The following is a 14451-nucleotide window of genomic DNA, read 5'->3' as shown; positions in this document are numbered from 1 at the left end:
GTTGCAATGGTAAATGGGAATGTTTCCTTAATTTCTCTTTCAGGTATTTCATCATTAGTGTATAGGAATGTAAGAAATTTCTGTGCATAAATTTTGTATCCTGCAACTTTACCAAATTCATTGATTAGCTCTAGTAGTTTTCTGGTGACATCTTTAGGATTCTTTATGTATAATATCATGTCATCTGCAAACAGTGACAGTTTTACTACTTTTCAAATTTGTATTCCTTTTATTTCTTTTTCTTCTCTGATTGACGTGCCTAGGACTTCCAAAACTATGTTGAATAATAGTGGTGAGAGTGGACATCCTTGTTTTGTTCCTGATCTTATAGAAAATACTTTCCGTTTTTCACCATTGAGAATGATGTTTGTTCTGGGTTTGTTGTATATGGCCTTTATTATGTTGAGGTAGGTTCCCTCTATGCCGACTTTCTGGAGAGTTTTTATCATAAATGGGTGTTGAATTTTGTCAAAAGCTTTTTCTGCATCTGTTGAGATGATCATATGGTTTGTCTTCTTCAATTTGTTAATAGGGTGTATCATATTAATTGATTTGCTTATATTGAAGAATCCTTGCATCCCTGCGATAAATCCCACTTGATCATGGTGTATGATCCTTTTAATGTGTTGTTGGATTCTGTTTGCTAGTATTTTGTTGAGAATTTTTGCATCTATATTCATCAGTGATATTGGCCTGTGATTTTCTTTTTTTGTAGTATCTTTGTCTGGTTTTGGTATTAGGGTGTTGGTGGCCTCATAGAATGAGTTTAGGAGTGTTCCTTCCTGTGCAGTTTTTTGGAAGAGTTTGAGAAGGATGGTGGTAGCTCTTCTCTAAATGTTTGATAGAATTCACATGTGAAGCCATCTGGTCCTGGACTTTTGGTTTTTGGAAGATTTTTTTTTTTTTTTGCAATATGTGGGCCTCTTGTGTTGAGGAGCACAGGTTCCAGATGCGCAGGCTCAATGGCCATGGCTCATGGGCCCAGCCGCTCTGTGGCATGTGGGATCTTCCTGGACCGGGGCACGAACCCGTGTCCCCTGCATCGGTAGGCAGACTCCCAACCACTACGCCACCAGGGAAGCCCCTTTTGGAAGATTTTTAATCACAGTTTCAATTTCATTCCTTGTGATTGGTCTGTTCATATTTTCTATTTCTTCCTGGTTTCATCTTGGAAGTTTATACCTTTCTAAGAATTTGTCCATTTCTTCCAGGTTGTCAATTTTGTTGGCATAGAGTTGCTTGTAGTAGTCTCTTAGAATGCTTTGTATTTCTGCCATGTCTGTTGTAACTTCTCCTTTTTCATTTCTAATTTTATTGAATTGAGTCCTCTCCCTCTTTTTCTTTATCAGTCTGGCTAATGGTTTATCAATTTTGTTTATCATCTCAAAGAACCAGCTTTTAGTTTTATTGATCTTTGCTATTTTCTTTCTTTCTATTTCATTTATTTCTGCTCTGATCTTTATGATTTCTTTCTTTCTGCTAACTTTGGGTTTTGTTTGTTCCTCTTTCTCTCTTTCCTTTAGGTGTAAGGTTAGGTTGTTTATTTGAGATATTTCTTGTGTCTTGAGGTAGGCTTGTATAGCTATAAACTTCCCTCTTAGAACTGCTTTTGCTGCATCCTATAGGTTTTGGATCATCCTGTTTTCATTGTCATTTGTCTCTAGGTATTTTTTGATTTCCTCTTTGATTTCTTCAGTGATCTCTTGGTTTTTTAGTAATGTATTGTTTAGCCTCCATGTGTTTGTGTTTTTTACGTTTTTTTCCCTGTAATTGATTTCTAATCTCATAGCGTTGTGGTCATAAAAGATACTTCATATGATTTCAATTTTCTTAAATTTACTGAGGCTTGATTTGGGACCCAAGATGTGATCAATCCTGGAGGATGTTCCATGTGCACTTGAGAAGAAAGTAATCTGCTGTTTTGGGGTGGAATATCCTATAAATATCAGTTAAATCTATCTGGTCTATTGTGTCATTTAAAGCTTGTGTTTCCCTATTAATTGTCTCTTTGGATGATCTGTCCACTGGTGTAAGTGATGTGTTAAAGTCACCCACTATTATTGTGTTACTGTCGATTTCTTCTTTTATACCTGTTAGCAGTTGCTTTATGTATTGAGGTGCTCCAATGTTGGGTGCATATATATTTATAATTGTTATATCTTCTTCTTGGATTGATGCCTTGATCATTTGTAGTGTCCTTCCTTGTCTCTTGTAACATTCCTTATTTTAAAATCTATTTTATCTGATATGAGTATTGCTACTCCAGCTTTTTTTTTGATTTCCATGTGCATGGAATATCTTTTTCCATCCCCTCACTTTCAATCTGTATGTGTCCCTAGGTATGAAGTGGGTCTCTTGTAGACATCATATATATGGGTCTTGTTTTTGTATCCATTCAGTGAGCCTGTGTCTTTTGGTTGGAGCATTTAATCCATTTGCATTTAAGTTAATTATCGATATGTATGTTCCTATTACCATTTTCTTAATTGTTTTGGGTTTTTTTGTATAGGTCCTTTTCTTCTCTTGTGTTTCGCACTTAGAGAAGTTCCTTTAGCATTTGTTGTAGAGCTGGTTTGGTGGTGCTGAATTCTCTTAGCTTTTGCTTGTCTGTGAAGTTTTTGATTTCTCTGTCAAATCTGAATGAGATCCTTGCTGGCCAGAGTAATCTTCGTTGTAGGGTCTTCCCTTTCATCACTTTAAATATATCATGCTGCTGCCTTCTGGCTTGTAGAGTTTCTGCTGAGAAATCAGCTGTTAACCTTATGGGAGTTCCCTTGTATGTTATTTGTCATTTTTCCCTTGCTGCTTTCAATAATTTTTCTTTGTCTTTAATTTTTGCCAATTTGAGTACTATGTGTCTTGGCATGTTTCTCCTTGGGTTTATCCTGTATGGGACTCTATGCACTTCCTGTACTTGTGGCTATTTCCTTTTCCATGTTAGGGAAGTTTTTGACTATAATCTCTTCAAATATTTTCTTGGGTCCTTTCTCTCTCTCTGCTCTGTCTGGGACCTCTGTCATGCAAATGTTGTTGTGTTTAATGTTGTCCCAGGTGTCTCTTAGGCTGTCTTCATTTCTTTTCATTCATTTTTCTTTACTCTTTTCCACAGAAGTGAATTCCACCATTCTGTCTTCCAGGTCACCTATCCATTCTTCTGCCCCAGTTATTCTGCTATTGATTCCTTCTAGTGTATTTTTCATTTCAGTTATCGTATTGTTCATCTGTGTTTGTTTGTTCTTTAATTCTTCTATGTCTTTGTTAAACATTTCTTGCATCTTCTCAATGTTTGCCTCCATTCTTTTTCCGAGTTCCTGGATCATCTTCACTATCATTTTTCTGAATTCTTTTTCTGGAAGGTTACCTATCTCCACTTCATTTAGCTGTTTTTCTGGTGTTTTATCTTGTTCCTTCATCTGGTACATAGCCCTCTGCCTTTTCACCTTGTCTATCTTTCTGTGAATGTGGTTTTTGTTCCACAGGCTGCAGGATTGTAGTTCTTCTTGCTTCTGCTGTCTGCCCTCTCCAGTAGCTTTTTTGTGTGTGTGTGTTTTCATGCTATGTCTAGATACCGTAAAAATAACTTAGTAAAGAATGAAACAATATTATCAGTCATTTTGCTCATTTTGACTTACAGCATAGAGCCATACCTGGATGATCATCAAATCATGCAGCGAGCTTTGTTTTTAAATGAGAATTTTCAAATACACACAAAAGTAAAGAGAATAATATATCTACATTTGTATGTATACCTATCATCCTGATTCGACAGTTAGCACTGTTTTTCCATATGTGCTTCATTTTTCCCTTAACATTTTGTTCTTTTTTGAATGTTTTCAGTCCCAAACATCATATAATTTTACCTCTACATGATTCAGTTTGCATCTCTTTAATAAGAGATGAATATTTTTCTATATTATCATAATGCTATTATCATACTTTAAAGATTTAGGAATAATCTTTTGGAGCTTTTCAAAACTACAGATTCATATTTTTACAGTGTTGGGGTGTCAGAAAAATGTAATTTTTTAACAGCTTTTTAAGCTATATGGAAAACTGATTGGGTTTTTGAACTGTGGTCTACACAAGCAGTTTATTTCATTGAACTTTCCAAAATATTTGAGTCAGTCTAGAATACTTCAGTGATACCTAATGACTGTTTTATAGTGTTTTACAAGTTATTCTACAAGCGTTAGATATCATTTTTTTGCTAGGTCTCGGTGGCCTAAAATAAGTACTGATGCATCCTGGAGTTATCTATTTTCTTTCTAATAATAAAATAAAAATAATTTTCTTTCACTTATAAAGTTAAGTAATACATATCATGCTATAAGTAAAAGTTCTATTTCTTGTTATTGTTCAATGAGATTAGGAAGGAAATTCATAGCTACTAAATAGTGGGCCAACTTGAAAGGATAGTAGCATGCATTTAAATTTTAGACATAGGTATAAAAATGAGTTAATTGTCATTGTACATGTAATATTTTCATTGTTTTCACAGTGGTTCCTAGTTACTTTAATTCATTATCACTACAGTTTTTTTTAAAGTCCTGTTACAAAAGAAACCTCCATTTTAATCTACTTTATATTGCTGTTTGCAGCCCTTTATTTAAATGTACATGGGACCTAAGCATTGAAGTTGATTAAACCAACCTAGTTGTCAAGAATGATGTGATGATTAAATAATATAGCAGATGTGGACATGCTTGTCAATATTTCCCAAAGTATTGTTTCTCAAAGTAACTGATGTTAATAGTTATAATTTGAAAAGTGAACTCCATATTCTGATAGTTCTTAAAGACACTACTATGAACAGAATAGGTACCTCAGTTGAGTGCTATCTGAAATATGCTAAAATGCATTGTGAATCTTCAAAAGAAATACACAGTATGACCACTCTCCAAACTTTGACTATGAGCCCTTCTGATCTGAGCATCTCATGAGACCAGTACAATATTAATTTGGGAAATAATGGCTTAGATGAAAAGCACTATACAATTATAAAAGATCACATTGATTATGTCACCCCTGTAGTCCAAATATGATAGGTAAGGAAGAGCAGTTGAAGAAAGAACAAGCAAATCTATACTCAATCAGTGGATTTATGAAAGATGATGCAAGTGATGTTCAAGAAGATTCTGCAACTGAAGACAAGTTCTATAGCCTGGATGAACTGCATATTCTGGACATGATAGAGCAGGTAAGCCTGATTTGAGAGGATACAGCCCTGCCTTCCTTCTTCCAGAACAATTGTTAACCATTTTTTCCCCATGACTCTTTGAACAGCATGTTAACCTAGTGATTTATGTTGTGTTTCTGAGGAAAAAGAAAAAACAGGAAAGGAGGGACAGAGGGATGGCTGACAGAAAAAAGAACCCTAGGAACTGGAAACTTCTCACTTTAGTCCTCAGACCATTTCCTGGTTTTAAGTATTGGGCAGAGTTGATTACAAATGCATTCCTTATAAAGAGTTTTCAAATACCACAGGGAAGAAAAAAATACCCTGGCATAATCCCATAGGATTAAATTTCATGAGAAAAATAGTTTTATAAAACAAATCTACTTTCATTTTTCAAAAAGTTAAACCTTTTTGTTACCATGAAATATCTACAAAAAATATTAACAAACAAATTTTTTGGTTCCTTTCCTGGTGGTAGTCGTGCTGGGAATGACATACTTATATATGAAGGGGCATATGAACATGATTTTAGTGCTCAGCAGAGCACTTAATGAGACAAAACATATAGAAAACTTTATTTAAAAAAAAAATCACTTGCTTAACCTACCCATGAGAATTCTGTACTGAGGTAATATATGATATCCTGTTCCATGGTTTAAGTATAATAATATATAATATATAGTAATGTTGATATCTAAGGATGCAGTTAGTACAAACAATTTCCTGGCTGATAGTACATTAGTATAATTGTCATGCCTTTTTGTCTCCTTTCTAATTAAAATATATACATATATTTTAACTGAAATGACATATTCTAAGCTTTGGATGTCACACTAAAGTTTAAATGTGGGGCCTTTGGTTTTCATCCAACAGCTATAAGAACTCAAAAAATAGAACGAAAATGTCACACAGCTTTTGAAAAATGTTTATTCATTCATTTATTCAAAAAACACTTAGGGGCTTCCCTGGTGGTGCAGTGGTTGAGAGTCCGCCTGCCGATGCAGGGGACACGGGTTCGTGCCCCGGTCTGGGAGGATCCCACATGCTGCAGAGCGGCTGGGCCCGTGAGCCATGGCCGCTGAGCCTGCGTGTCCGGAGCCTGTGCTCCGCAACGGGAGAGGCCACAGCAGTGAGAGGCCCGCGTACCGCAAAAAAAAAACCAAAAAAAAACAACACTTAGCACTTACTTTGTGTCAAGAGCTATGCTAAGACATGGTCCCTGTGATCACAGTGTTTATAATCCAGTGGAGAAGTTGAACATTAACCTAAGGTGATAATTACTAAGGTAATAATTAAGTAGTTTAGCAGTTAAGATTGCCTGAGTTTAGAATTCTGGCTCCTTCACTTACTGTGTGACCTTGGGCAAGTTACTCAGTTTTATCATCTCTAAAGTAGTAGTGAGTGCCTACCTCATATGGTTCTTATGACAATAAAAGCATTACAAAAAATGCTTTAAAAATGGTAAGCATACAGATAGCATTATTCAGTAGTAGCAGCAGTAGACAAGTAACTATGGTATTGTTTAGTGAATGCTGTAATTGGAGAGAGGTAGGTTTATTTAAACTAATCAGAGAAGTGGTATTTGCATTGAAACCGATAATGCATGCGTATGAGTTAGACAGCAACTTAAATCCCCTTTAAGTAACAATAATAGTAGTGTTTTTCATTTAAATTTCTATAATATTAGTGCTTTTTTAAAGAGGAAAATAAAGCATGAATATTCCATTTGCTCAATAGGGCTCAACCAACAAGGTAACTACAGAATATGGAGAAACTGAGAAGCAAAAGCTTGCTCGACAACGGCAGTTTTGTAAATTGCACTATCAGTGTGAAGTAAGTATTTTTGCCATTATATCTGAGACAAGTTAGAGGTACTTCAAATGTTCAATTTAATGGTATATATTTTTAAAGAGTCCAGTTTTTTCTTTAAATTTCTGGTGGCTTGAACAGAATTAACTGATATAATATTTTTCATTGATCAGGATTTCAAAAGACAATTGAAAACAGTGACTTTTCGGTGGCAAGAAAACCAAATGCAGGTTAAAAAGAAAGATAAAATCATCTCATCTCTTAACCAACAAGTGGCTTTTGGAATCAATAAGGTGTCCAAGTAAGTGCAAATCTGTTGATAGAAGAAAATTCTGGGTTTGCTCCATAATGAACAGTATCCTTTAAAAGATAATCCCTATGTAGCCACTAGGTGGCATTGTGACTGCACATTAGGAACTGCCAACCACAGGGCTGCAACTGCTTAAAAACCCACTATATTTTGCCTTGCCAGCTGGATTGAGAAATAAGCAGCTGCTCACTCTAAATATCAAGCTTTTCATGTATTGGCTGAATAAGTGTGAAGATAATAGAATTACATGAGAATGATAATTAGCTTTCAGGTCATGACTCTAATTTGTAAAAATGTGACTAATGATTGGCTGTTTCTTTATAGCATATGGTAAGTACATTCCTCAAAGACATCACTGACTCACTTTCATACCTTTTAATGTTGGTTTCTGAGAGTGTTTGTGTTCTAAGCGCAAGAGATTGGAAACAAATCAAATTCCCGGAGAATCTTTTCACCCCATCAATCTTATTTCTCTTACAACCTCAAGTATTAAAAATGCCTGAGACTAAAAATTCTGATTTAATAAGGAAAAATGAGTATCCTGCTCCATTCTGTTTATACTAACCACTGCCTCAAACCATTTTGAAGTGAAATAGTAATATAATTTGTGACACATTATTTTAATAAACAGTACTACCACAAAATACCAGTCATCCATCATTCTAATTTGAAATCCACTGCAGTTCCTAGACTGCTAATAGGGAAAATAGACAGATTCTAGGGAATATCTTAGTTTAAGGAGTCCAAGATGTCAATAGTTAAATTGGGGAAATATTAGGCAGAGATTTTGGTCTTAAATTTTCTCCCACATAACATTTCATCCAACCTGAACAGGTTTTTTGGGAGAACAGGATGCCATAGCTCTGGCAACATGGTATCAGTTGCAAACACTTTCAGTTTTGTGGACCTAAAATAGCTTGGACAAATTAAACTGACTGAAATCACTTAAGAACCCACACTTCAGGATTCAAAATTTTGTCTTTTAGCCTGAAAGACAATGACCAATCCATAAATATGTTATATAGTATCAGAGATCAGAAAAGTAATGCCATCCATGCAGATGACCTGTCTCTCTCCTTTGCTATCTGAGATATCCCTCTTCAACTCTAATACCTTACCCAGACTCCCTTGTATGCTTGAGACTACAAACAGACCACTTTAGGGACTGCATATGTCTTCACACAAGGAACATTCAGTGCTGAACATTCACCAAACTTTTATCAAGTTCCCACAGTATGCGAAGAATTATGTAAGGCACATGCAAAGGATACCAAGACACATCAGACATTAACTGTGAGCTACTGGGAAGTATAGATTAATATGAGAGGATTAAAATTACATATAACAGAGGGACCTCCAGTTCCACCAAAATGTAGTATCTCTGTTACTTGCAAGTCTTCCTTCTTACAACTTAAACACCCTGGATAGAACACAACAAACATGGGAAGACTCTGAAAGGTAGAAGGAAGCAGACTGTCTAGAAACCTTGGAACTTGAAAGAATGATGTGACAGTGATTTTTTAAAAATTGCCTCCCATGTATCCTAGACAGGGCACTGCAGAAACCTCCAACATGCAACTGTCAGTAAGCACAGGGTAGGGGGGCCACTAAAGTGCCAAGAAAAGTCTGTTCCCTTTAGCCAGAGGATCAGGGAAAGGAAGATATAATAACATGAAACCTTTTTGGCACTACCCACCTACTCCAGCCAAACACCACTAGACCCACACCACCCCTTGGACACAGGTACTGCACTCTGACAAAAGATGCCAGAAATCAGATTCCCTTGCTGGGGTAGCAATACTGAGCAGGTAGCTAATCTTCCATTCCTCACCAAGTGGAAGCAAGGGGTGCTCCAGTTTCTCTGCCAGGATAGCATCAATATGGTCCAGCTGCAAGCTAAGCCTCTACCTCTACCTAGCATCAACAAGACTTAACAAAGTGATCCAAGGTGGGACTAGTCAATACTAGGTTTTATTCCTACTCTCATGCGGAGCTGAATCTCCACCCTGGAGCCAGGTGGTACTCCATTTCCCCTGCTTTCCCCAGCTGGTGCCAGAGGCACCCAACAGGGAGCTCCTGCCTCTCTCTACTGTACAGCAGCAAAGCAGTGTGAGTCAGCCCTTCTACACTTCACTTGAAGTAAGAAAAGATCAATACCAGTAGACTATGTATGCATATTGTAATACCTAGTGCAACCACTAAGAAAGCTGCATAAAGAGATATACTCAAAAACACTATAAATAAACTAAGATGGAATCCTAAAACACGTTCAGGTAACCCACAAGAAAGTAAGAAAAGAGAAACAGAGGAAACAAACAGAAAACAAATAATAAAATGGCAGACTTAAGCCCTAACATATCAATAATTACCTTAAGTATAAATGGTCTAAATATATCAATTAAAAGACAGAGACTGGAAGAATAGATTTTAAAAACAAAACAAAAAGAAGTGTGATCCAACAATATGCTATTTATAGGAAATACATTTCAGTTTCAACAACATAAGTAGGTTGAAAATAAAAGGATGGTAAAATATATCCCATGTAAACATTAATCAAAAAATAAGGAGTGGCTATATTAATATCAGATACAGTGGACTTCAGAGCAAAGAAAACTGGAGACAAAGAGGGACATTACATAATGATAAAAGGATCAGTCCACTGGGAAGACATAAGAACCTAAAGGTGTACATACCAAACAACAGAGCCTCAAAATATATGAAGCAAAACAGACAGAATGGAAAGAAGAAATAGAAGACCTCTACAACACCATCAAGCAACAGGATCTGATTGATATTTATAGAACACTTCACCAGACAATAACAGAATACAGATGCTTTCAAGTACCCACAGGAAATATACCAAGATAAACCATATTCTGGGCCATAAAACAAACCTCAGCAAATTTAAAAGAATTGAAATCATGAAAAGCATGTCTCAGATCACAGTGGAAACAAACTAGAAATCACTAACAGAAATATAACAGGAAAATCTGCAAACACGTGGAGACTACACAATATACTTCTAATTAATTTATGAGTCAAAGAAGAGGTCTCAAGGGAAATAAAAATATGTTGAATTAACATGAAGATACAATATGTCAAAGTTTGTGGGACACAGCTAAAGCGGTTCTGAGATTTATAGCACTAAATGTGCACATTAGAAAAGGGGAGAAGTCTCAAATGTATAATACAGTACAAGCTCCCACCTCAAGAACCCAGAAGAAGAAAAGCAGAATGACCCAAAACAAGCAGAAGGATGGAAATAATAAAGATTGGAAATATTGAAATTGGAAACAAAAAGCAGTAGAGAAAATCCATGAAACAAAGAGCTGGTTTCTTTGAAAATATCCATGCAACTGACAAACCTCTAGCAAACCTGACAAAAAAGAAGACACAAGTTACCACCCTCAGGAGTGAAATGGTGATATCACTACAGACCGTGCCAACATCAGAGAATTGTGCTGAGTGAAAAAACCCAATCCCCAAAGCTTATATACTATATTATTCCATTTCTGTAACATTCTTGAAATGACAAAATTTCAAATGGTTCAAAAATGACAGTGATAAAAATGAAAAATAGATTAGATTAGTGGTCCCAAGGTTTTAAGGAGGAGATGGAAGAGGGAGGGAAGTGGCTGTGGCTATAAAAGGGCAAAATAAGGCATCCTTGTGGTGATAAAATTGTTTGCTATCTTTAACTGTATCACTGACAACATCGTGGGTTATTATATTGTCATTTTGCAAGATGTTGCATTGGGGGAATGTGGATAAAGGGTACATGGGATCTGTCTGTATCATTTCTTACACCTGCATGTGAATCTATGTTTATCTGAAAAGCTTAACTTTTTGAAAAAGTGCATATAAATAACTGTCAAATGGAGCTGTATTTAATAGGGATATTGTGGGGTAAAAAGAGTACTTTTGATGTTGAGATAAGGAAGAACTTCATTGAAGACATAGTGTTTTACCTAAGCTAGGTAATACATAGGGTGAGATGGGAGAAAAGACAGAGGGCATTCAGACCAGGGAGGAAAGCATGAATGTTGCGTGTATTCTCATATAAGCTTTTGAGCCTTTCTTTGTTTAATTCACCTGGTCATGTCCCAAGAGCATGTGATAAAAATGTAAATATTCTTTCATTGTAAAATGTTGATTTCTTTCATCTTAGAACATCTTGTTTATTTGGAAGCAAAAACATCTTTTTTCTTTGGCCTAATTCAATGCCAATACTACAGTAAATGTCTGGTCAATATGTTGATGATAATTGCAGTGTTAATAAAGAAGACATACAAAAATGACATATTTTGCACAAATTACAGTGCTTAATAAATGTTAAGAAACTGCTGTCCATAAAATTTATATAGTAAACTTCATAGCCAGCCAGAGTAAGCTTGAGAACTTTAGATATTTTAGAGAACAAAATCTAATCCCACCCTGTCATGGTTTTCATGAGAAAAATAGGACTAACTAGTTATGACTACCTGAACGTATATAGCTGGTTCATGTATGAGCAGGATGATAGGAACTATGCCTACCTTATCCTCTGTTACTTAAGAATCCAGGTCTTCTGAATTCCCAATCAGCTTTGTCAGTTCTTATCGCCTACTCTAAACTAGAGCTGGGTAAAATAATGAAGTAATGGCAGTATACATGGGAAAGAAAGACGTCAGTCTTAGAAATCTTACAACTTACTTTTCAGTTCTCTCTACATACTCCTGTAGAGTATACAGAAACAAAGCTTGTATTTCTTATTCTTTACTCAAGAACATGATCTCTTTTGTATCTAAAGAGACCTGTTTTCTTTTCTTTGTGTTTATCAGTCCAATACAACATTCATTGTAAGTCTCTACAGCTTCCAGGAAGCTTAAATGTAAGTAGGTGGTCTCTGAAATCTAGTGGTGAGCAATCCAGCCAACATGTAACATCACTGTTCTAAGGCTTTATCATTCACAGTTTATATAAACCAAAACTCGTATGTATCCCAAGTGTCTGAACATATCAGAGACTTAAAGAGAAATGTGCTTTTGCTATAAATCTCTTCATATTGAAGCAGATTAACAGGTGGTAAAGAAAACTACAGCACAAGGGAGGAACATCAAAAATGGTATGTGAATATATGTCAACCCCAAAAGTGTTACTTTGCATTTCTTTTAATAGTTTTTGGCATGTCGGTTATTAAGCTAATCATGGGTTATGTTTTCTGATGTATACAAAATTTTTACCCAGTCTTCTGTTGATTAGGTCATTTGAGTGACTCCCCTGTTATAATTTATAGTTTTTTTTAATTAATTAATTAATTTATTTATTTATTTATTTTTAGGTGTGTTGTGTCTTCGTTTCTGTGCGAGGGCTTTCTCTAGTTGCAGCGAGCGGGGGCCACTCACTGTCGTGGCCTCTCTTGTTGCAGAGCACAGGCTCCAGATGCGCAGGCTCAGTAGTTGTGGCTCATGGGCCTAGTTGCTCCGCAGCATCTGGGATCTTCCCAGACCAGGGCTTGAACCTGTGTCCCCTGCATTGGCAGGCAGATTCTCAACCACTGCGCCACAAGGGAAGCCCCATAATGTATATTTTTAATTAAAATTCTTATTTGTACACAGCCTCATTGCTTCTGTATTTAAGATCTGATTTCTTTCAGAACTTAAGTCTTTAATAGTTTGCATGACTTGATATACTATCTCTTTAAGGAATTTGAAGTTCTCAATCCCACCATAGGCCTAGAACATCACAAGATGCCATCTCTGTTTTCTAGTGAGTAAACTAAAGAACAAAGAGCTAAAGTCATTTTTCTGAGTTATTGAGCTGGGGATACGATATAACTCTTCAGTTTGGCTTTCTGATTTTCAGGCTTAGAACTTAGTTCTTTCTTTGTAAAGTCAGTAAATCGGACATCAGACGTAAGAAAGATAAATCTTAGAAGAATAAGGTAGAGGAGTCCAGTTATTTTCAGGCTCAAGATTTATGGCCCCAAATGGACATACTTAGTCCCTCCTCAGCTGCAAGTAGGGTTGTTCTGACTGTTAATGATAAATAATATCTAACATTTTATGGCGTTCTTTCTTCTTTTCTTAGATTACAGCGTCAGAGCCATGCTAAAGATAATGAAATCAAGAACCTTAAAGAGCAACTTTCTATGAAAAGGTAACAAACAGCTGTTGCTTTGGTTGAGTGCACCCTCTCTGAAACTGTGGATTCCACTCAGCATATTCTGGCTAAGGTAGCCATATAACTTGTCATCCAAACTAGGGCACTTTTGAGCATGATACTGAGCAGTATTAATAATTACACTGGGACAACAGATAAAAGCTGGAAATGTCCTAGGCAAATAGGGAGGATTGTTCACCTTGCCTCTGGCCCTGGGAAACTGCTGAGAGTGATTAAATCAGCAAAGTTGTGGTGCCACAACAAACTACTGTCAGGAACTAGGGCTTATGAATTCTTTTTTCTTTACTGTAATCAATACTACTAGGTGTGACTGCTTCATGAAACTGGGTAAGTTTGGTTCTGATTTACATATTTTTTATAATAGCTGTTTTGAGATCTAATTCACATAGAATAAAATTCACCCTGTTAAAGCATACTATTCCTTGGTTTGTAGTATATGTACAGAGGTGAACAACCATCATCACTATCTAATTCCAGAACATTTTTCTCACCCTAAAAAGAAACCCTTGGTCCATTAGAAGTCACTCCCCATTCTCTTGTCTCCCAGCTTCTGGGAACCACTAGTCTATTTTTTTGTCTCTGTGGATTTGCTTATTCTGGACATGTCATACAAAAGGAATCATATAATAATATGTGGCCTCTTTTGATTAACTTCTTTCACTTAACATAATGTTTTCAAGGTTGATCGTGTTTTAGCATGTATCAGTACTCATTCCTTTTTATGGACAAATAATATTCCATTGTATGGATATACCACACTTTGCTTACCTTTTCATCAGTTGATGGACACTTGGTTTGTGTCCATTTTTTGGCTGTTATGAATAAAGCTGGTATGAACATTTGTCTACAAATTTTTGTGTGGACATATGTTTTCAATTCTCTTGGGTGTATACCTAAGAGTAGAATTGCTGAGACATGCAGTAAACTCTTTAACTTGGAGGAACTGCCAAACTGTTTTCCAAGTGACTGCACCATTTTATAATCCCAGCAGGAA

General features: G+C 36.1%; 1 protein-coding gene across 1 annotated transcript in view; it reads left to right on the top strand.

The window, feature by feature from the left end:
* Positions 1–14451, top strand: part of DZIP3 (DAZ interacting zinc finger protein 3) — a 104188-nt gene that overhangs the window by 69667 nt on the left and 20070 nt on the right. The window contains 4 exon segments of the mRNA XM_007450534.1: positions 5032–5197; positions 6914–7009; positions 7159–7286; positions 13365–13433. Of these exon segments, the coding sequence (XP_007450596.1) occupies positions 5032–5197; positions 6914–7009; positions 7159–7286; positions 13365–13433 (459 nt within the window).

Source organism: Lipotes vexillifer, unplaced genomic scaffold (assembly GCF_000442215.2).
Source record: "Lipotes vexillifer unplaced genomic scaffold, Lipotes_vexillifer_v1.1 scaffold946, whole genome shotgun sequence".
Taxonomy (NCBI): Eukaryota; Metazoa; Chordata; class Mammalia; order Artiodactyla; family Lipotidae; genus Lipotes; species Lipotes vexillifer.
This window is presented reverse-complemented; position numbering and strand designations above follow the sequence as displayed.